General features: G+C 43.9%; 1 protein-coding gene across 1 annotated transcript in view; it reads left to right on the top strand.

Moving 5' to 3' along the window:
• The first annotated feature begins 404 nt into the window (after nt 1-404).
• The window catches only part of LOC114038103 (zinc finger protein 883-like), a 92903-nt gene continuing 69626 nt past the window's right edge, over nt 405-23681 (top strand). The window contains exons 1-6 of the mRNA XM_027855226.1: nt 405-525; nt 9024-9083; nt 11535-11557; nt 11620-12046; nt 12273-12436; nt 20219-20232. Coding sequence (XP_027711027.1) covers nt 405-525; nt 9024-9083; nt 11535-11557; nt 11620-12046; nt 12273-12436; nt 20219-20232 — 809 coding nt within the window. The remainder of the gene's footprint in view (nt 526-9023; nt 9084-11534; nt 11558-11619; nt 12047-12272; nt 12437-20218; nt 20233-23681) is intronic.

Genomic DNA, 23681 nt, shown 5'->3' with positions numbered 1-23681 from the left:
AATGAGTATATTTTAAGATATATTGCTATAATGTCTTTCCTATTATTTTAGTCAGTATGTTTGATATATAACAATATCCATTAGTGATGTGGGTATCCAGTTTTCTTTCTCTTCTTAATCCCTTCTTGGTTTGAAAATCAAAACCACATTTGTCTTGTGTGTTTTTCTTTCCTCTTGTCCCCACTTCCATCGTCCTCTCCTCCTACCTACGTCTCAGAACGTTGGAGTTAGAAGGAGTTCTAAAGGTTGCTCAGTCTATTCTTGGAAATTGAGTTAGTCCAGCTTCCCACAAGATACCAGAATCCCTTCAACAGCAACAACGTTCTAAAGGTGGGAGGAGGGGTGGTGGAGCTTTCACGAGGAAAAAGGTATGAGTCAGAATGCCTTTGGTGTTTCAGGGATCCATGTCATTCAAGGATGTGTCTGTAGACTTCACCCAGGAAGAGTGGAAATGGTTGGACCCTGGTCAGAGGGCTCTCTACAGGGATGTGATGCTAGAGAATTACGGGAACATGGTCTTGTTGGGTAAGGATCACTTCCCACTCAGGATTAGAATCAGAGAATATTAGCCATGAGTGTTAGTATCCTTGTGGTCCCTTGAGAGTTCAGCTGGCTTTTGTTTGGGGGTTCATTGATCGGACATTCTTAATCTATTCAAGGTGAGAGTGTCGTGTGTTCCCGAGAGAATGTTCTGTGCTTTGTACACTGGGAAATGGGTAGCTTTCTTGTGCTTCCATGAAATCATTGTCCCTTTGTCATCCTCTGTCCCTTTTGAGGTTTCTGTTTTTGTTTTTTTCCTTTTTAGGCAATTGGAGTTAAGTGACTTGCCCAGGGTTACACAGCTAGTAAGTGTCAAGTGTTTGGTCTGAGGCTGGATTTGAACTCAGCTCCTCCTGACTCCAGGGCCGGTGCTCTATCCACTGGCCACCTAGCTGCCCCCCAGGTTTTTGTTGCTCAGGCTAGTTTTCCTCAGGCTCCTCCCTAGGGGCAGAGGAATCCAAATGGGGAGGGGGGAGGCAGGCATATTCCCAACCTGCTGTAGGTATGTGGCCATATTATCTGTCCAAGTTTACCTTATCTCCTTGGCCAACCACCTCTCTCTGGTAACCAGAGCATAACTAGGGCAAAGTGATCCAGGTTTTTGCTTTGGGCTTTAGCCTGAAATTTAGAAGGAAAAGATGATACTAGATGGTCCTTTTCTCAGCCAGGATGAAGTCCTCGCTGGCCCTACCCACTGCCTCTACCTGTAGAAGCCTCCGTAACAGCGACGTCTTGAGGCCTCCATTCATGAGGAGCCAATGTGTCCTTCACTCTAGGGTGATGTCCTAGGAGCTTTCTTTCCATGCTCCTTCTCTTCCCACATTTGAGGTCTCTTCCCCTACTCCTGCCCAACCGAAATTGTCTTTATGTCTTAATCTGAGGGGGCTTCTCATGCTCACATTTTGTGGTAGTTGTCTCGGGTGTCACCACAGCCAGTCAGGGCTATGTGAACAGAGGGACTCTGTGCCCCTTTGTGCCACCCTCAGAGCTTCCCATCTTGTTCTGTCTTCCTTGCAAACCGAGGCTCTGGGACTCAGCTCTGAGACAGATCTTTCTTCCAGCACAACAGAGCAGTTATCCACAAATGGGAACGTTCATTCCTGGCAGCTGTTTTATTAGGTGGCTCTTCCACATTATCCCAGTGTTCTCAGCACCTTTTTTTTTTTTTTTAATCCAATCCCTGAGGGCGCTGGAAGTACATTTCCTGATCTAGGAGAGGCCAGACACTGCACGCACTGTGTGTCAGGGGGTTTTCTGTTCTCTCCAGCATCTCGGCTGGAGACTTCTATAACCTGGCTGTCTGGAAATTAGGGGAATGTGGGGAATCAGTCTCCCTGGCTTCCCCTTGTCTGAGCTGAGCACTTTTTTCATCATTAGCGTGGGACTCTTATTCTTCTCCTAAGTTTTCAGTCTGGTACTTGAATCATTTACTAAGCAAGGGACCCCATCTCCAGGGTTCTGAATGGGCTTTCTCCTTTTTCATGTGGGATCCCCAGTGATTCTAGATCAGGTTCTCCTTCTGGCTGCCAGGGACAGCTAGAAGCCCTTTCTTACAGGAAGAGGGCACCTTCATTAAAAAGGCCAAGAACGGTGCCTTTGTACCCTGTCCCCTAAGGCCCTGCAGGGTGCAGCTCATAGATTAGTGGAAACTCCCGGTGTCAGAGCCTCCCAGTAAGTTCTAAAAGGATAGAAGGGCTCCTGATTCTCAGAAGACAGGCAGTTCATTCTTCCCCTTGTTAAACTGAGATAATTCATTTTCCTCCTGGATTTTCCCTGCCATTGGCTATTCTCTGCCCTAGGAAATGGACCTCTTGCAGGGAAGTCCATAGATCAGATAAGAGAGGACCGTTCCTCAGGTGCCTTTCTTGCCTGTCAGAGAAACCTCAGAGGAAGGGGAATCCTTGGGTACCCTAGAGGGAGGATACACAGGAGTCTGGCTTGTGACCTGCCTCTCAAGGTCGTGGTGAGGTTCAAGTGGAATGATGTCTACAAAGCTCTTAGCATGGTCTCTCCTGGGCACACAGTAGGCACTAAACCAATGTTTGTCCCCTTCCCCCACCCCTGACTTCTATAGTCATTTTTTTTTCAGTTCTAATAGTATTTAATTTTTTTCCAATTACATGTAAAGACAATTTTCAACATTCATTTTCTGAAAGATTTTGAGTTCCAAATTTCTCCCTCCCCAAGACAGCAAGCAATCTGATACAAGTTATACGTGTGCAATCATGTAAAACACATTTCCACATTAGTCATGTTGTGAAAGAAGTAGAACAAAAAAAAAAACATGAAAAAAGTGAAATTAGTATGCTTCAATCTTCATTTGGACTCTATTAGCTTTTTCTCCTCTGCAGTCATTTCTGAAGGATTTATTACACTTTGACAGCCCCATCCATCCCCCTTCTCATCCTTTCCCCTTTTCCAAATAAGTATTTTCTCCAGGTTGGAAATATATTATTAATAAACGAACACTTCAGCTCTCTCCATCTCTACCTCAATTAGGCAGTATATGAGTATGTTATCGACTGAGCTTCTGCTTGGGGCTCACAGCTGGTTTGGATTCGATACGGTGTCTACAAGGAGAGTAGACCATGGCCCTTTGCACCCTCCATCAGCTAGGAATTTATGAACGTTGTCCTATCCCCTTTATCTGTCTGTTTATCCATCCTAGAATAATCCTTGAATAAATACACTCATTTCCTTTCTTTCTTCTTTTTTTTGGGGGGGTAGGCAATGGGGTTAAGTGACTTGCCCAGGGTCACACAGCTAGTAAGTGTCAATGTCTGAGGTCGAATTTGAGCTCAGGTCCTCCTGACTCCAGGCTTGGTGCTCTATGCACTGCACTAACTAGCTGCCCCTACACTCACTTCTGAAGGGGAAAAAATGGTGACTCCTTTTGCCAACTGTTAGGGCCCAGCTCTGGACCGTGGCCTCCTGTAGGGTAGTAAGAGACGCCTGGAGGTTAGTACCTGCCCGAAAGGGTACTGGGAGTGCCTCAGTAACAGACGCTGGCTCCACCTATGAAGGAGGAACATGGGAGGAGCTCGGGCAAGTTCCACCCACGAGGTGGAGCTAGGGCCATAAGAGCAGGACCCGGGGGTGTCTGGGTAGAGCCAGAGTCGGAGCCGGGGAGAGACCAGAGGTCGGGACCATGGGAGGCAGAAGAGCATGTAACCAATAAAGCATGTGCAGCTGCCAACTCGGGTGTTCTGTCTAGTCATTCCCCTCCACCCTCGAAGGGGCCGGAGACGTCCGAAGACCGGGAAGGGTAAGTATCCAAGCGATGGCCCGGGTGTAGAGACCCCCGGAACGGGTGTAGAGACCCCGGGCAGCCAACTTAGAGACAAATGAATCTAGCAAATCATGCACTGTAGCATGAGAGTAGCTATGTTTTATGTATATTCACAATGTGCTCTCCTTTCATTATCTAACCAGTCCCTACAGTGGACATCCTATCTCCTCCTCCAGAATGCACTCCCTTCTCAGGTCAGCCTCCTAAAATCCCTGCCTCCTTTCTTTTTTTTTCTTTTATTTAGGCAGTTGGGGTTAAGTGACTTTGCCCGGAGTCACACAGCTAGTAAGTGTCAAGTGTTTGGTCTGAGGGTGGATTTGAACTCAGCTCCTCCTGACTCCAAGGCTGGTGCTCTATCCACTGCGCCACCTGGCTGGCCCCCTGCCTCCTTTCAAAGCACAGTTCAGATGCCGCCTCCTATACCCCACCCCTCCCGAGCCCCCACCTCCCAGGTGTTAGAGCTTTGCACCTTTTAAAATTATTTTAGATTTACTCATCTCTGCACATCTCCTGCCACCCACTCTCCAGCCAGCTCCCCTAGGGCAGAGACTGCCTGGTGCAGAGCAGGTTTTTAAAATCTATTGAATGGAATTAGAACCCTCCAGACATCATCCTCTGGGCCCCATCCCATATATCGGTCTCCTGAGCCCCACGGCAGTAAGGGCTTCACATAGGGAGACACAAAGCTACCGAGGTCCAGCCCTGGTCACCAGCCCATCATTCCCAGGAGAGTCAGAGATCTCAAGTCAGGGCGATTACTGTTTATTTGTCATTTATACACCAACTGCTTCAAGAAACAATGCGACCTCACTTTGGGACAGCAACCTGTGATCACGCGGCCGTAGGAAGCTCCCAGTTAGGAACCTCTTCTAGCAATGTAAATAGTCTTGGCTGCCAAGAAATGAAGTGACTTGATCCAGCCCAGGGGGTCAGATGTGGGACTCAAACCCAGGATTCCCTGGCTCTGAGGCCAGCTCGCTACTCACTAGGCCATGCTGCCTCTCTTGACACGATTTAGGTTAATTATCTTTTTAAATGAAAAACAAATGCAATTCAAAGCAGGCAAGGTATGGAAATATTTTAAAAGTTCCTGGCGGGCAAGGAACTTTATTCACCTTGATGCTAAGACAAGGATACTCCCACATTCTGAAGGCTTAAGTGGGAGGTACCTTATTCCTTTCACTTATCAAATGACCAAAAACCGTGTTCTCCCTTTAAGAAAAGCCCTCCTCTGTTGGTGGTATGGGGTGAGTGAGAAGCATTGAGGCTGTCTTAGAAAAACTGAGGCATGGTCTCTGCTCATACGGAGCAATTTAAAGTGTTTTAGGGGATTTTCCAGGGGGTGCAGCGTATAGAGCACCAGGCCTGGAATCAGGAAGACTCATCTTCCTGAGTTCAAATCTGACCTCGGACACTTACTAGCTATGTGACCCTGGGAAAATCACTTATTTGCCTCAGTTTCCTCATCTGTAAAATAAGCTGGAGAAGGAAATGGCAAACTACTCCAGTACCTTTGCCAAGAAAACCCCAAATGGGGTCACAGAGAGTCAGACACAAGTGCAAATGACTAAATATCTAGGCCAACCCAATCCGTATGACTTGATCACCAATAGATGGTTGGTATCCCTAGCCTCCCTTTACCCGGCACCTGCTGCCTGGTTTCTCCCATAGGGACATCAGTAATAACTAACATTTATATAGCACTTTGGGGTTTTAAAAGTATTTTACATATGTATTAGGCTTTTAGACATTCAACTCAGAGGTAACCGGATGAGTCCCACCATGTAGCAGGGTTGGAGGCTTCCTATAGGAATACCTTAGAGAAAGGTGTGAGTGTGTAAGAAGGTGAGAACAACACGTTTTAGCAACAAATACCCAGCCCCCTCATGCACACTCCTTAACCTCATTAACTAACTCATGTTGGGTTCTGAGGCAATCACCTGTGATATAGCTTTATAAATTATTCAAAGTACAGCATCTCCCTCCTTAGTCGATTATCTCCCTACCATGGTTTGTAAAAACTGGTGAGACTTTTTTTTTCTCATAAACTTTCTCTCCTTTTTCAGTATTGAAAGCTCAGTCTCATAGGCTTAAACAAACATCAGTATTACTGGTTATATGATGTATTAACAGTAAAAATAATGCAAAGGCTGATTTCTCAACAAAGGAATCTCTGTCTAACATTTCAGCTCCTTCAGGAAGGTGGGTTTAGTTTCTCAGGCTTTCTCTTCTCCACTAAAGAAAAGCTAAATTTGGTCCTGTCTCTTCCGACTCTGGGAGATGACAGTTAACACTCATAGTCCCCCGGGCTAATTTTCTCTCACAGGTAACTGACTGTCCAGGTGTCTCAGGCAAGAATTTCCTTAGTCCTTTGCCAAACGTCTCAGAGGGTCCTTGGAGATGAGGTAATTGATCTGTCACAGATACTCTCGGTGATGGCAGTGGTCTGTCAGTCCCTCAGGATTCTATTTCCCGTCTCTTTTGGGTACAACCAAAGTGTCCAAAGGCTCTGAGAGGAAGTTCAGCTTGAGCAGGTGTTACACATACACCATCCCCTGGGATCCTCATCACAACCCTTAGAGGTGGATGCTGTGGGTATTACCAGTCCTTCATCTTCGCCTCTTCCCTCGTCCTAAGCCCATTTCCAGTCTTTTGCCAAACCTGGCTGACCATGCCTCAACAATACCTCTCACTTATATGCCTTGCTCTCTAGTTTTCACCCTAGTTTCCACCCTCATCACGTTTTCTTAGCATCATGTATCTTACAAATGGAAGGAACTTGTAGGTAATTTAATTAACCCCAACATTTGCAGGGGTTGCAGAGCTGGTATTTGAACCCTGGTCCTGTGATTCCAATCCCAATACCTTTTCTACTGTCTCATGCTCATTTCTGGAATATTGTAATGGTCTCCTAATTGGTCTTACTTCAAGTCTTAGCATCTTTATAACCTCCTCCAGACTATGCCAAAACCACCTGCCAAAGCACAGAGCATGGGACTCCTCTGCTTAAGAACCTGTAGGGGCTCCCTATTGCCGCTGAGATATGATAGAAACTCCTTAGCTTGTTTTAGCTTTCTCGGCTGCCACGTCTCATAGCTGACTCATATTGAACTTCTTGTTCAGTCTTGTCTGACTCTTCATGACCCCATTGGGGATTTTCCTGGCAGAGATACTGGAGTGTTTTGCCATTTCCTTCTCCAGCTCATTTTACAGATGGAGAAACTGAGGCAAACAGGTGAAGTGACTTGTCCAGGGTCACACAGCTAATAAGTGTCTGAGGCTGGATTTGAACTGAGGTTTTCCTGACTCCACACCCAGTGCTCTATGCACCATGGCGCCACCCAGCTGCCAGGGCCACTAAAGTCTCCAGATATTTTTCAGACCAACTTCTGTCTAGCCATGCCTTCCCCCTCTTACATTTGTGAAGGTGTGTTTTTGAACCCAGATGTAAGACTTTGCTCCCGGCCACTGTTGTAGCCATCAGGATCTTTCTGGATCCTGACTCCACGCCCGGGTATGAGCTCTCCCTCTGAACTGCGTGCCATCTGCAGATGTGACAGTCGTGCCCTCCATGCTGATGACAACAGAGTAAAGCCCTCCTGCAGCCCTCCAGTGGGATTTCACAGCCTTACATCGTGGCAGGGGTTTTCTGGCGTCCTTTACCTTGGTCGCCATTTTCATGACTGTATTTCTTGTGCTTTTGAGTTGGAAGCAGGAGTCCTCCTGCGATGTGGCCCCTCCCTCTGCCTCCTTTTTCACTGATACAACTGGTTCCCCTTGAGGAGATGACCCTTCACCTCCTAGAGGTGAGGTTGTTTCTATGCCAAGCAGCAGAAGGACATTTGGATCGAAGATTTAGGGCTCGGAAGAGCCTCAGAGGTCAACAACATAAACCCCTGTGTTTTACCAATGAAGAAACGGAGGCCTCCGGAGACGAAGTCTTTCTCAAGGTCACACAGCCAGTAAGTAGCTGAGGCAGAATTTGAATTCAGGTCTTCATCTCTCCAAGCCTCACCTGTGCTCTCTCCATGGTACCACCGTTAGATCACACTGGCTGCTCCTTACCTTTCTGACATATACCTAGTGAGGGAGCCAGAGTCCTTCCTTCTGAACAAGTTTCTTTCAGGTGAACTTTTTCCTTCACTTTAAGAGTTACAGGTCACACAGTCGGGGAACAGTCAGCCACAATATTAGCTCTCCCAGGTGTTCCTTTTGCCAGCTGCCCCATTTTCATAATATTGTATTTTTCAGACCCCACTCTGACTGAGAATCAGTTTGCCTTGCAGTCTTACAGCACCTGTTCTGAACTTAACCTCACTTCCCATCTTAGTTACTGGCTATACTAGACAACAGAGGCAAGTTCCTCCATCTTTGAGAGGATTTCCCATGACTTTTTTTAAATTTTTTTTTAGGCAATTGGGGTTAGGTGACTTGCCCAGGGTCACACAGCTAGTATTGTCAAGTGTTTGGTCTGAGGCCGCATTTGAACTTAGGTCCTCCTGACTTCAGGACCAGTGCTCTATCCCCTGCACCACCTCGCTGCCCCTCCAATGACTTTTTGATGATGTTTTCCTGAATTATTGCTGAATATTGCTGATTCCTTCAGCCCTGATCCCCATGGAGTCACAGGCTTGTTACCCTTCTAACAACCTGCCGGTTCAGTAGCAAGTCTAGTTGAGGCTAGGCTGCTGCCACATGAGAACCCATGCTATCAATGCCAAGAGGAAGGAAAAAAATTCTCCAAGAATGAACAAAAAAGCATTTAAATACTTCTTCTGTTCCAGGCTTTGTGCTAACTGTTGGGGATGCACATACAAAAAAGAGGCAGTCTTAGGCCCCAAGGAACTTACATTCTATAGGGAGATGACAACATGTGTAAAGGAGTGGTAACTAGAGAATGAGATTTTTGGTCTAGGGGATGACAAAGATATTGAGTGGATCTATGGGTCAGTGGATTGATATTCCCTTTCCAGAAGCAGTGGGAGTATTAATTTGATTATAGTTCCCAGTGCTAGAAGGAGAGGGGGGATTACAGGGGAGAAGGATGTTCGGTGGCATGGCAGGAAGACATCAGTGAAACATTTGCAGAACAGTAGTGGGAGAAGAGCATCACTTATTTTAATAGTTGCCAGGAATGAAAAGTCATTAGACAGGCAAACTTAATGATAACTGGAAATTTTTTTCCCATGAGCAGGTCTTGTAGTTTCCAAACCTGATATCATATTCCATTCAGAACAAAGGAAAGAACCTTGGATACCTGATCTACAGAAAACTGACAAAAGAAGAATCCCAAGAGGTACTTGTCTAGGGGAGTGAAAAAAGCCTAGTATTTAAGAGACAGTTTCAAGGGCAGCTAAGTGGTGCAGTGGAATGGAGATCTGGTCTTGGAGTCAGGAGGATCTGAGTTCAAATCCGGCCTCAGACACTTGACACTTACTAGCTGTGTGACCCTGGACAAGTCACTTAACCCCAATTGCCTCACAAATTAAAAAAAAAGAAGACAGTCTCTGGAAGACCAGCCAGTCAGTGAGTGTTGGTGAAAGTTTTGAAAAGGTGATAGAGCTTTCTTCAGAATGCTATAATCTGCTTTTCTTTCTCCTCCTTCATTCTTTGTAAGCTGCCAGGTTAGCCTGCTTACCATCTCCTTAATGTGATGCCCAAATGGAGACCTGGAGTTTGGCTTCCTAACTATTAGAGCTGTCCAAAGGTAGAATGGCCTACCTTGGGAAGTAGAGGAAGGGCTTTGAGCAGAAACTGGACGGCCCTTATGGGATGTGTTATAGAACAGATTCCTGTCCAGGCCCAGGCTGAACTAGAATCAGCTCTTCTTAAACTATGGATTGTTACCCCAATTTGGCAACAGTAAAAGGTTTCTGAACATGCAACAACCAAAAACTGATTAAAGATCAAATACTTAATGAATTCGAGGTGTTTCTGGCAGCACTTGTCCATGTAGCATCCCACAACTTCACTGCACCACACACTCTCAGTGGTTCCTTATGCAGAGTTTATTATATAATGGAATAGTTTCTTGAACTAGTTATAAATCTATGGCCTCCATCTAGTCACTCCTTTCCTCTCTGCAACCTGGCTTGCTCCCCTATCACTGTACTGAAAGAAGACTTAGTTACCAACAATCTTCTAACCCCCAATTCAGGACCCCTTTCTCGATTCTGTCTTTTTTTTCCTCTGCAGTCTTTGGCAAAAGTGACAGTTAACCCTCATACTCTCACACACAATTAACTGTCCAAGTCTCTTCAGGAAAGAATTTCCCCTTAGTCGTCTCAGAAATGACAGTTAAATCACAGACCTTCCCTGTGATGGCAGGTAGATTGTCAGTCCCCCAAATTCTATATCTTCTTTCCTAGAGGAGTAAAAAATCTTGTGCTAAGAGCTCTCTTCTTTGATTCGCTTCCCTAGAAACTAGAATTGCTAGAATTATTACTCGGCTGCAATTCTGAATACGTCCCCCCACACCCGTCTCACCCTGCCCCCTACCACCACATTGTTATTCCTTCTTCTGCTCCCAGAGCAGATGCAGGTATTCCCCAACGTCTAGTCCTGGACCTGCTGCTCCTTGTCCTTCACACTGCCTCCCTTGGCAGTATTTTAATGACCCTTCAAAGATCTCTTACGTGCAGGTGACTCCCAAATCTACTTCTGTCTTTGGCTTGACCTTTAGTGCAGATTCTGAATTCTTTGCGGGGTATTTTCATTTAGATGGAAATCTAAGCTAGGTGGTCCGATGGGTCCAATGACTAGAGCATTGGACCTAGAGTCAGAAAAACCCGAGTTCAAATCCTGCCTCAGACACTGACTAACCATGCAATCATAGACAAGTCTGCCTCAGTTTCCTCATCTTTAAAATGAGGATAATGATAATAGCACCTACTCCCAGGATTGTTGTAAGGATCAAATGAAGTAATAGTTGTAAAGCACTTTGCAACTTTAATTTGCAATTTTAATTTAACTTCATTTTCAATTAAAGCTCTACATAAATGCTAGCTACTGTTATTCTAGATAGAAATCATTTCAAAGTGGACAGATTTAAAACCAACTACAGACTGATCCCTGAAACTGGAATGCTTTCCCCTTCTGTTCTGTTTGATGCTGCCCATCCTTCAGGGCTCAGCACAAATATCCCTCCGTTCCAAAGCTTTACGTAACTTCCACAGCAGAACGAATTCAGCCCTCTCTGAACTCCTGTAGCTTGTCTTGTCTGTGGCAGCCTTTATGCAATTATCTCACTTCAAGGATCCCTGATTACATCAATATTGGTATTCCTTCTGCTGACATGAAATACAACCCATCCAGGCCTTTCTACTGATTACAGAGTTGCATTTGAGAACCATGAAAAGACCAATTTCCATCTGGGCATCATTTTTAATTTTATTATTCCCTTATTGTTGTTGTTATAATGATTTCTCCCCTCCCCTGGCCCTTGTCCCCTGGACAAAGATTGGAGAATATATATGTGTGTATATATATATACATATATATATATGTACATATATATGTATGTGTATTTTTTATTTCTTTCAGACTGGGAAACTAGACCTAAATCCAAAGTATCAACTCCAAAGCAGGGACTATTTGAAGAAAAATCATTTCAAGGGCTCTTAATGGTAAGATTCATGAAAGATGGTTCTTTGAACCCCAAGATGAAAGGAACAGGAGCCAGAGGAAGTAAAGACCCCATAGTGATAAGTCAAAGAAGCCAGCACAAGAGTTTCAAATACAGAGAATGTGGGAAATACTTCAGCCGTAACTCATGCCTTACTCTACATCAGCAAGCTCACACTGGGAAAAAACCGTCCAAATGTAATGAATGTGGAAAGGCTTTCATTTACAAATCAAATGTTACCCAACATAAGCAAATACATACAGGAGAAAAACCCTATGAATGTAGCGAATGTAGGAAAGCTTTTAGTAAAAGAAGATCCCTTATTGAACATCAGAGACTTCATACTGGAGAGAAGTCTTTTAAATGCAGTGAATGTGGGAATTCCTTCATTCGGAGGATATCCCTTACTGAACATCAGAAAAGTCATACAGGAGAGAGGAATTATGAATGCAGTGAATGCGGAAAATTCTTCAGCAGTAACTCATGCCTCTCTCATCATCAAAAAGTCCATACTAGAGTGAAACCTTACAAGTGCAGTGAATGTGGGAAAGCCTTTCACCGCAGCACATCCCTCTATTGCCATCTGAAAACTCATACCAGAGAGAAACCATACAACTGTAATGAATTGGGGAAAGCTTTTGTTGACAAAGGAAACCTCACTCAACACAAGCAAATGCATACTGGAGAGAAACCCTATGAATGCAACGAATGTAGGAAATCCTTCAGCCGTAGCTCATTCCTAATTCACCATCACAGAGTGCATACTGGAGAGAAACCCTATTTATGTATTGGATGTGGGAAAACCTTTATACCTTATTGGACATCAGAGAATTCACACTGGAATGAAACCCTATACGTGTGTTGAATGTGGAAAATCCTTCAGTAGAAGGACATACCTTACTGAACATCAGAGGGTTCATACTGGAGAGAAGCCCTATAAATGCTCTGAATGTGGCAGTGCCTTCCACAGGCATGCAGGGCTTGTGAAACACCAGAAACTTCACACGGGAAACTAGCTCTCCCTTTGGCCAATCTGATCATGGAGTGAATGTGAGGAAAGCTTCCTTTACACTTATCACTTTAATACTCAGGTGTCGAGATGTGAAAATTAGGAGTCTGGATGACCAAAGCCTTGCTCTCTCTCCGCTTTGTTTCCTGCAATATATGAATTGTTTCATTTTGGTGCTGATGGTCAAGTTAGGTACAACAGGGAGATCTCTCTCTCTCTTTTTTTTTTCCTTTGGATAGGAAATGGGGTTAAGTGATTTGCCCAAGGTCACAGAGCTAGAAAGTGTTATGTATCTAAGGCCGGATTTGAACTCAGGTCCTTCTGAATCCAGGGCCGGCGCTTTATCCACTGCACCACCTAGCTGCCCCTAGAAATCTCTTTATTGAAACAGCTAAGTAACACCATCAAATTCAAAGAATAGGCAATAGTCTTTCTTTTGTTACTAGACTTTTAGCTCTCTACATTGGTCTAATTGCAAACTGTGTTTGCTGGGCTTAAAAGGATGATAGAAAAAGGTAAAAGCTCAAATTTCTTTAAATTTGCTTTGTGCTATGGTATCAGAACCCCAGGTAGCATTTATCTGCCTCCAATTTTCAAACTATTCCTTCCTTTTCCCCTTCTTGATTTCCTCCACTTTTACCCCCATAACTGGAAAGAGATCAGTTAAGGAGGGAGAAGGAGATTGGCAAAGAACTGTCTGCCACTTCCCTAGAATTCAACATTTAGTTCATGGGTTACCATAATATCTTTACATAGTTATTCATAACCCTCTTTTGCAAGTCTTAGCTTTGACAAGAAGTCCCTGAGACTGATGGGAGTAAGAATACCCCACGTATGATATAACTTCATGTAGAAGGGGAATATTTAAGGCTTAAACTTATAAGTAAATTAAAATTGAAAAAGCAAAATCAACTAGGCCTCTCAACTTAAGCTTTTAGGTATTGATGAAGATGGCGGCAGCCAGGTGGTGCAGTGGATAGAGCACTAGGCCTGGAGTCAGGAAGACCTGAGTTCAAATCCAGCCTCAGACACTTAACAATTACTAGCTGTGTGACCCTGAGCAAGTCACTTAACCCCAATTGCCTCATCAAAAAAAAAAAATAAAATCCTGCCTCAGATACTTACTAGCTGGGTAACCCTGGGCAAGTCACTTAACCCTGTTGGCCTCAATTTCCTCATCTGTAAAATGAGCGGGAGAAGGAAATGGTAAACTACTCCAGTATCTTTGCCAAGAATGTCCCAATTATGGTCTCAAAAAGTTGAACGCAACTGAAAACAACTTAACAACAATCATTGATCATGATAAATGGCATATACTATGAGGCCTATTGAATGCAAACAATTTTTGTCATGTGACCAGAAAAATTTCCCTTCTTTTTCATGATAGTTTGTTTTGAGTCTAAAATTTTGCAACATCACTATCTCATCCTAAAGCCAGTAAAGATTTATGTTTGTGACATTTAAAAAGTTTGAGAGATGTAGTTTCTGAGATTTTAGTCATTTTATTTATTGCTTTTTGGTGAGGCATTCAGGGTTAAGTGACTTGCTCAGGGTCACACAGCTAGTAAGTGTGTGAGGCCAGATTTGAACTCAGGTCCTCCTGACTCCAAGGCCGAAGCACTATCCACTGTGCCAACTAGCTGCCCCTGATTTTAGTCATTTTATTAATAATGCTTGCATATTACCAATAAACTGGGTCAGTGACACTCTCAAATGCCAAAGACAATCATGGCGGTGGGCTCACACTTTATATGCCCTTGGAAGAGTGGGTATTCCTGAGGATGACAATCAACTCTGATTGATTAATGAGAAAATTAATATTATAATGAGAGGTAGGTTTATTCCAATGACCAAATCTTGGTCAAAGACTTATCCATTTCCGTATCACCCTCTAACAAAGGGGAGAATCCATACTTTCCCAGACCTGTCTGAGTAAACACAATGAGTAGGAATCCACTTATTCTCCTAAACTTAGAATTTCTTTACTGTCTTTGATTAGATTTTAGCTTTCCAGGCTGGGTAAGTCTTTGAGCAAGATTTCCCACACTGGTTGATTTCTGGATGAGGAAGTAGAAAAGCGGGAAACCTTGGTCCTAATTCAATAATTAGTTATCAAATACAAGAGAGAAATAACCATTTCTCTTACATTATTAATTATCATGATCTAATATCACAGATGTGTCTTTGGTTTTCCCTTTATGTTAAATCAACTGGCATTTATTAAGCATGTACTATGTGCCACATACTGTGCTAAGCAAAGACAGTCTGCTCTCAAGGAGCCCATGGCCTCATTGAAGAGACAATATGCAAGCAACTCCGTACAAATGATTCATTCATATAGCACTTTAAAGTTTGCAAAGCACTTTACTAATATTATCTCACTTAATCCTCACAACAACACTGGGGGGAAGGTGCTATTATTATCCCCATTTTACAGATGAGGAAACTAAGGCAGACAGAGGTTAAGTGACTCGTCCAGGGTCACACAGCTAGTAAATGGCTGAGGCCAGATTTGAACTCAGGTCTTCTTGACTCTAGGTCCAGCATGCTCTCCACTGCACCACATAGATTCTTGCTTTAATATAAACCTTGTAGTCTAAAGTAATTGGGATTCCAATCAGGGATAGTTAGCTTTTGAGGTTGTCATTTTTTATAATTAAGTTCCCTTTCCCCAAATCTCAAAACCTTCTCACCTACCTTTCATGTTCAGATTTGTTTGTTATCCATCTGTTTGGTTTTTAACCATAAATCATCTGGAGAGAAGTTTCCAAATTCTTTGGGGCAATCTCCATCCTGGTTCCTGGACACTTTTTTTTCAGGCAATTGGGGTTAAGTGACTTGCCCAGGGTCACACAGATAGTAAGTGTCAAGTGTTTGGTCTGAGGCTGGATTTGAACTCAGATTCCTGGACATTTTGAAAGATGTAAGACAGGTTTCTGCGATGGCTATGCCAAAATGATTTCCTTATCTCCAAATGGATTTGAAACTGGTAATTGGCACAGTGGATAGAGCACCAGGCCTGGAGTCAGGAAGACTCCCCAGTCCAGTGCTCCTATCCATTGTGCCACCTGACTACCTAAACAGGGTGAAGATTTCACCTCATTCCTTCTGATTCCAAATTCGCTTGCCTCCCTACCATAGCCTAGCTGCTTCTAAGAATGCCGCTTTTAACATCATCATACAATAGGATGATTAATACTGTTAGCACAGCAGAAAAGGCAAGCAGCTGAACCCCAGGATCAGAAACAGAAGAACTGTATCTTCTCTCTCCCCCTTTTCAGCTTTTGTGTGTTGTCTTCCCTTATAAGACTGTAAGCACCTTGAGGGCAGGGACCATCTCGACTTTCTTTGGATCCTCAGCACTTAGCACAGCGCCTGGCAAGTTGTAGGCACTTAATAAAGCATACAAGAATTTTTTTCTTGTTATAATATATACAAGTTGGGTTCAATAAAAGTATTTAATTAGGGGAAGCTGTCTAATTGTTGGATTTGTGATTTGCCTTCACAAGACTGCAAATGAAAGCATGCGAAAGTATAGAAGAGAGAGGGTTAGAGTCAGGTAGATGGGTAATTCTAGTCCTGCAAAGTGGCTTGGGGTCCATGAGCATTTATCCTTCTGTGTGTCCCATACACATATCGCCCTCCCTGGGAAGGGTCCAGAAGGGTGTTACAGGTCATTGATGAGTCAATGGATAGCACAGCAGTGCTGCTACTGCTCCGTACTTCAGTGTTTGGTCTTAGGAAGCCATGACCAGATGTAAATCATAACAGGGAAGATAGTAGTGATTTGAGCTTGCTCAAGCCAACCAAGTGTCTTTTTTGGACATTTTTTTTCCTTAAAGATTGGGTGTCCCTGTCTCACCTAGGCTGGAGGTACAGGGGCTGCTCCTGACCCCAATCCCACAAGTAATCAAGATGGAAACTTGAACCTGCTCCATTTCCAACATGCACCATTTCACACACACACACACACACACACCTCTTAGGCAACCTGGTAGCCTCCTCCTCCCCCCTGGTGAGCCCCACTCCCAAGGGCTCACCATATTCATGCCAAATTTACCTGATTGGCAAAGTTCAGGATCTCCACCAACCTCATCCTCCCTAGCAACAGCGATTATAGGCAATGCACCACCATACTGACTTCCTTTTGGACATTCTGAGTAACCTTTGCCTAGCCAGTGCTAAACACATATTGCCTGGATTTCTCTTCTGTCTCTCCTTACTCAGTTCTAAGTTTCCCTTTCCATCCTTCCTAGTAAAATAAGGCTTTTGTTGTTACTGTTTTTCAGTCGTATCTGACTCTTCATGACCCCATTTGGGATTTCCTTGGCAAAGACACTAGAGCGGTTTGTCATTTCCTTCTCCGGCTCATTCTACAGATGAGGAAACTAAGGCAAACAGGGTGAAGTGACTTGCCCGGGGTCACACAGCTAGTAAATGTCTGAGGCCAGATTTGAACTCAGGAAGATGAGTGTTCCTGACTCCAAGCCTGGCACTCTATCCACTGCTCCACCTAGCTGCCCCCCAAATAAGGCTATTTTATATGATACTTTCTTCTTTAGCTTAGAGAAAAGCCCCCGTAGGAGGTACTATTATTTTCCCTCTTACCTTGTAGCTTCTATAGAAGTGTGACTGGTAAACTTGTAACTTTCCCTAATGACAGTTTCAGCCTTCCAATGGTGGAGGAAGTGTGATGACATGAGGAATTGCTATTCTCGACCTGATTCCAATCAATTGGCTGCTGAAGCAAATGACCGCTCCATCATGAAGTGTACAACAGAATAAAAGGAGAAAGCAGAGAATCAGTCACATCCTTTAAGCCTATATAAGAACAGTACCAGTTCAGGACTTCAAGATTCCATGCTTGGGAATACCTTGTGAAGGGAGACATGTGTGGGGATGCAGGACTTTTCTCTTGTCTTCCTCATTGGACTATGACTTCTTGACAGAAAGCACTTTCTTTGTATCCCCAGTGCTTAGTATAGTCCCTGGCATATAGTAGGTGCTTAATAAATGCTTATTGACTGACTCCTGTCACCCATCAACCTCTCTGTCCAAGGTACTAGACCAGTAGGAGGCAAGATATCCAGTAAGGAGCAGTAGACACTCCTGAGGACAGGGATACAGAGAGGCAGTCAGTCACCCAAGGGAAGAGACTGTTTCACAAAGAATGACCCTTTATAAAGAAGAATGCCTGCTGTGAAGTCAAGAAGGGAGCAGAACCCAGCTAGGCAGCTTGCCCAGTAGAAATACTGAATCAAAGGGGAGCTGTGTGAGGACTACAGAAAGAGAAAGGACTTCCAGGCCATGCAAAAGCATGAGTTGTGAGTTACCCTATGCCCTATACAGTGTATCTCCCATGTATGCTTCATTACCAATTTACTTGAAGTTGGGGATCACTTTTCCCATAGAGGCTTGTATGTACTTATGGGAGAGTTCACTCTGATTTTTTTTTAAGGGGAATATTTAATACCAATTATCCTTACTATTTGTGGTTCAGTCATTCAGTTGTGTCTGAGTCTTCATGACCCATGGGATTTTCTTGGCAAAAATACTAGAGAGGTTTGCCCTTTTTTTCTCCAGTTTGTTCTTACTATACTATTGTAGTAAATGCCTTTGCTAATTAAGTTAGCTGACTGATTGTTAATAGGAAACACACTGGTGGGGGCTCATAACTACAATAGTGGGAGTAACTACCCCACAGGGCAGGATTTGAGATGGCAACCACCCTATAGAGACCAGCCCAGGAGTTTAACTGAAAGTTAGGGGGAATCCCCAGAGTGGGTGCTACACTATTATAGTAATTAAACTTGGCCCTGGAGAAGTATTTTTTGTTTTTTGTCTTTTCGATGCGCATCCCTTCCATCTTCGCAGAGTTGGACAACTATGACTGTAAAATATTTCAGATATTGTCAGATGTAGTTAAAGTGTTACTTTTCCCCTCCTTTTTAAACCATAGAAAGCGTGACTTGCTGGGTAGGGAATCTGGGAAGAAGATTCAGAAATTAAAATAATGTAAAAAAGGATATTAATAAAATAAGATTTTTTTAAAAAATATGTAGATAAAATTGACGTCAAGTAACTGAAAAGCAAAAACAAGAGTAATATGGTTCTATAAGGAAAGTTAGGAATTTCAAAGCCAAAATGAGGGGCATCTGGTGATGAGTCCTAAGAACAACTACTAGATGTGGTAAGTGGTAGGTTCCAGAGAAGAATCAAAGAAGGGTTTAAGGCCAATAAATGGAGTATATGAACTGATGATAATGGAAGACAGTGAGAAAGTTGAATTGCTTCACTTTTGCTCCTATCTTCTTTGCCAAGAAAATGGTCTTTGGACTAGAGAGGAAAGAACAAAAATGGTTAGCAGAGAGTGGAAACCCCAAACAAATGAGGTGTCCAGGAAGCCTCTGGCTGCTCTCAGTAAGCTCAAGACACCAGGCCCCAACGAGCTACATCCCACCTGGAATACCAAGAGAAGTGGGGGGTGTGATTGCTGAATTAACAAAGATGAAGAAAGATGGAAATGGCTAGTGCTAGGAGGCTGAGGGGAAATAGGCACACTTACATTGTTGGTGGAGCATGAACTAGTCCAGTTGGATGTCACTTTGATGAGGCAAGAAAGTGATTAAACTGGCCACAGCTTTGACCCTGCCATCTCACTACCATCTTACACCCTAAAGAAGCCAAAGGCAGACACAGAGGCTGAATAGATACCACAATGTTTGTAATAGCACTCTTTGTGGTCAACTTGAATTGGAAACACAGTAGATGCCCATTAATAAAGGAATACCTGAGAAAATCATGGCACGTGAATGTAATCACAGGAAGAAATGAGCACAAAGAACTTGGAACATCACAGGAAGATTTCTATGAACTGATGCAGAAATGAGCATGAGGAACTTGGGATATCATAAGAAGATTTCTATGAACTGATGCAAATTAAAGCAAGCAGAATCGATTGCTTTTTTTTTTTTGGTGAGGTAATTGGGGTTAAGTGACTTGCCCAGGGTCACACAGCTAGTAAGTGTCATGTATCTGAGGTCAGATTTGAACTCAGGTTCCCCTGACTCCAGGGCTGGTGCTCTATCCACTGCGCCACCTAGCTGCCCCAAATAAAGCAGAATTGGGAGAACAGCATATACAATGGTGACAACTGCATCAATTAAGAAGCCACAAAAGGAGTTTGGACTGCGAGTCATGGAAAAGAGATGATGGAGAAGAGAGATGTACCTCCTTCTCCTCCTTCACATGCAGGGGGGCTACTGGGACAGAGTATTGAATATACACTATCAGGCAAGTCTTTTGCACTGGATGTTTTTGCTTAACTGTGTTTCTTTCTCAGAAAGAAGGATTCATTCTAGAGTCCACTGGACATGACTGTGATATAAAAACAGAAAGCATCGGGAAAACATTTTTTTTCAATAAAATTAAAGAGGAAAAAATAAAAGCAATCAGTGATTGCTGAGGACCTATAGGATCTGTGAAGGAGCTTAGGGAGTCTAAGAGATGCCACAGAACTGGAAAATCAGTCAACAATTTATCCAGCCCTTACTCTGTGCCAGGCCTGGTGATACAAAGGCAGAAGTGAAATAGCTGGTTCCTCAAGAAGCTTCCATTCTACTGGGGAAAAATAGGTTCCTAGAGAGGCACGTACCAAAAAGGTGATTCAGGAGCACAGGACACGCCAGCAACTGGGAGCACACAGCTTTAGTCAAGTCTGGAAGGATACTAGGGATTCTAAGAGGTGGAGGTGAAGAAAGAAAGTGAAATGTCCCAATTTTAATAAAAAGAGAAAAGGTAGAATCTACAAACTATAGAACCGGGAGCTTCACTTTGATTCTTAGCAAAATTCCAGAGCCGATTATTAAGTAAATAATAATTGTAATAATAAGGCAGCTAGGTGGTGCAGTGGATAGAGTGCCAGGCCTAAAGTGAGGACGACTTATCTCTGTGAGTTCAAATCCAGCTTCAGACACATATTAGCTGTGTGACCCTGGGCAAGTCACTCCACCCTGTTTGCCTCAGTTTCCCCATCTGTAAAATGAGCCGGAGAAGGAAATGGCAAACCACTCCAGTATCTCTGCCAAGAAAATTCCAAATGGGGTCACAAAGAGTTGGACATCACTGAAACAGCTCAACGACAATTGTAATAATAGCTGACATTTATAGAATGCTTTCTATGTGCCAGGAACTTTGCTGGGCACTTTATAATTGTTATCTCATTTGATTCTCACAACAACCCTGGAAGGTAGGTGCTATTATTATCCCCATTTTACAAATGAGGAAACTGAGGCAGACAGAGGTTAAGTGACTTGCTCAGATTCACATAGTTAGTGATGGTCTGAAGCCAGATTTGAACTTAGGTCTTCCTGACTACAGGCCCAGTGCTCTATCCACCCAACCACCTAGTTACCTAGCTAACGTGTTAGATGACAGAACCCAGATGCTGGCCAAATTGAAATTTAAATAAAATTCTTCACTTGAATACCAAAAATTAAATTCATAAATAGAGGATGAGAGAAGGATGAGCAGACGTCAGATCCTTTGACAAAGACGTAAACATTCGGAGGGGCTTGCAGCCCAGAAAGAGTCAACATGAAGCCGAGAAGACTCGTGCTGTCCTAGGGTACACTGAGAGGCCCAGCCTCCAGAGCAAGGGAGGCGATATCACTGCCTTACTTTGCCCTGATCAGACCACATACAGTCACTCAGTCCTGGGCACCTCATCAAAGAAAGAGACCACCTGGAGAGTGTCCAAAAGATGGTGGCCAAGATGGTTGGTTCTTCCATAAGATGGTTGGTTGGAGGAACTGCAGGTGTTGATTTAACCTGGAGAAGAGACAACTTAAGGAAGAAACGATACCACTTTTTAAATATTTGGAGGGTCTGTACCATGAGGGAGGGCTCGTTCTCCTTGGCTCTGGAGGGGCCCGTCTAGGAGCCATGGTAGAAGGTACATAGAGAGAGACAGCAACCTGGCTTTGTAAGGGGAAATGTATCACAATAAGAGCCATTCCAGATTGGAATGGGTGGCCTTGGGAGGTAGGGGACTTTAAATACTGAAGGTCTTCAAGCAGAGGGTAGGTGACCACTTTGGACTTAAAGGGGGTTCTTGGTAAGTGCCGGGATTAGGCTTCATGGCCCCAGTTTCTTTCCAATTCTCTGATTCTGTGCCAATCCTGAGCCTGAGTTCTGCATCCCCGATCTGGTCTGATGCTGCTTCTCTTAACTGCTTCTTCTCTGTGACAGTCACACCAGACAAGCTCTCTGTTTCTGTTCATGCAGTGGGGGCCTGTCAGGGGTAAGGAGAGAGGGGAGTTGGCTCTGTTGCTTTGGATTGTGGGGTTTTCTTCTCTCTTGGGCTTCAAGAGTTGCCAATCACTCTCTTTTTACAACAACCACCTGAGAGAGGTGACATGAGTATTATCTCCATTAGGCAGGTGAGAAAACTGAGCTTCCATGGATCCGAGCATTTGACCCACAGCTCCTCAGCTGTCAGGCATCCAGGCCAGAACCTGAACCCAGCTCCTCTGACTTTAGAGCCTTTGGTCCATTTCTTTGTGTTTTCCAGAGTGAGCAAAGTAACTGAATAGAGACACTCACTATTGAGGCCAGGGGAGGGGGAAGGGGAAACCTTCCGGATTTTAAATTTTTATGTGGTTTACAGAGTTTATGGCCTGAGACCCTCGGGGCGCCTCGGCACCTTCTGAGACGTACGTCCCACTTCATGGTCTACAGCTTGGCCCTTGCTGGACAAGCAATCCTTTTTCTCCAGGTACCAGCTTCAGCTCAGGGCAGCAGGGAGGAAATATTTAACACCCCAAAGTGCCAAGTCGCATGAATAAAGGTTTTATGATGTTTGTATGCGTGTTGTGAGCCAACTCTGTGCAGGAATCTTAGACCAATGTTTCCCCATGTTTTATCATAAACTTTATGGCTGGAAGGGACCTTAGAAATCAAATCCAAATCCATTAATTTACATATGGGGAAACTGAGGCCCAGAAAGGGGAAAAGCCTTCCCTAAGGCTATACATAGGCATTTAGTGACAGAAAGTAATTCGAATCATGATCCTCTGACATCAGATTTAGTATCATTCCCACTATCCCACACTACCACTCACTTTATCACCACCCATCCTAGAATTGGGTCCATTTATCTCTCTAAGGTCACCAATGAAGAAAGGAAGGAAACATTTATTAAGTACCTAGTATAAGCCAGGCCTTGTGCTAAGTGCTTTATAAATATTATCTCATGGGATTCTCATAACAGTCCTGGGAGACAGATAGATATTATTATCCACATTTTTCAGTGGAGGAAACTGAGGCCAACAGAGTTAAGTAACTTGCCCAGAGTCATATAGTTGGGAAGTGCCTGAAGCCAGATTTGAACTCAGGTCTTCCTGACTCCAGGCCCAGGGCTCTATCCACTGTGCCACCTAGCTACTCAAATCCAGAGACCTTCTTTTATATTTCTTGAACCCTTGACACTACCGTCCACCCTCCCTTGCTGTTTCTCCTGGGTGGGATACTCTCTTCTCCACTGACTTCCGAATCAGTGATATTTGTGACATCCGTACAAGCATCTTCCCACTCTGATAGAATCGTTTTGAAATTCGTTAGTTTTTAAGCAAGTTTTTAAGCTGCATGAGTCCTTCCCAAGTACAGACTCCCAGGTCTATTTCAGGGAAGAGTCTGGCTTCATTAAAAGGTTATCTTTTCCCCAGAGGTAACCCAGCCTGCTCTGTTTGCAGCCTGGCTCATTTTCCATTTGTAGCATATATACAGACTCCTATCTTGACCTTAGTTGAATAGGTTGGTTTGCACATTTCTGTCTCCTTTGGACACTCCCCTAACAGGCCATTCACAGTCACCAGGTTAGAGTGCCCAGAGGGGATCCACTGTTTAATCTCAGAGCTCCCATTCAGTCTGTACTCTATCTAGGCACACAGGGCTATATTCCCATGTGGGGTGGTTACCAGCCTGTACCAAATAACAGGGGGAAGCTCCCCCATCTTAGGTCTGATGGAGGTTATCACATAAAGAAAATATAAGGGAAACTAAGGGAGGTGTCCTCTGGTCTGGCATTTTAGCCAGTGTTGGGTGTCAGTGCTGGGAAGGCAACTCAGAACAGTTCTACCTCCTCACTAAGGGGAAGAGAGGGAAGGAGGGAAAGAGGGAAGGAGGGAGACAGAGAAGACAGAGAGGGGAGAGAGAAGGAG

This window comes from Vombatus ursinus, unplaced genomic scaffold, assembly GCF_900497805.2.
Source record: "Vombatus ursinus unplaced genomic scaffold, bare-nosed wombat genome assembly UNPS02010822.1, whole genome shotgun sequence".
Taxonomy (NCBI): domain Eukaryota; kingdom Metazoa; phylum Chordata; class Mammalia; order Diprotodontia; family Vombatidae; genus Vombatus; species Vombatus ursinus.
This window is presented reverse-complemented; position numbering and strand designations above follow the sequence as displayed.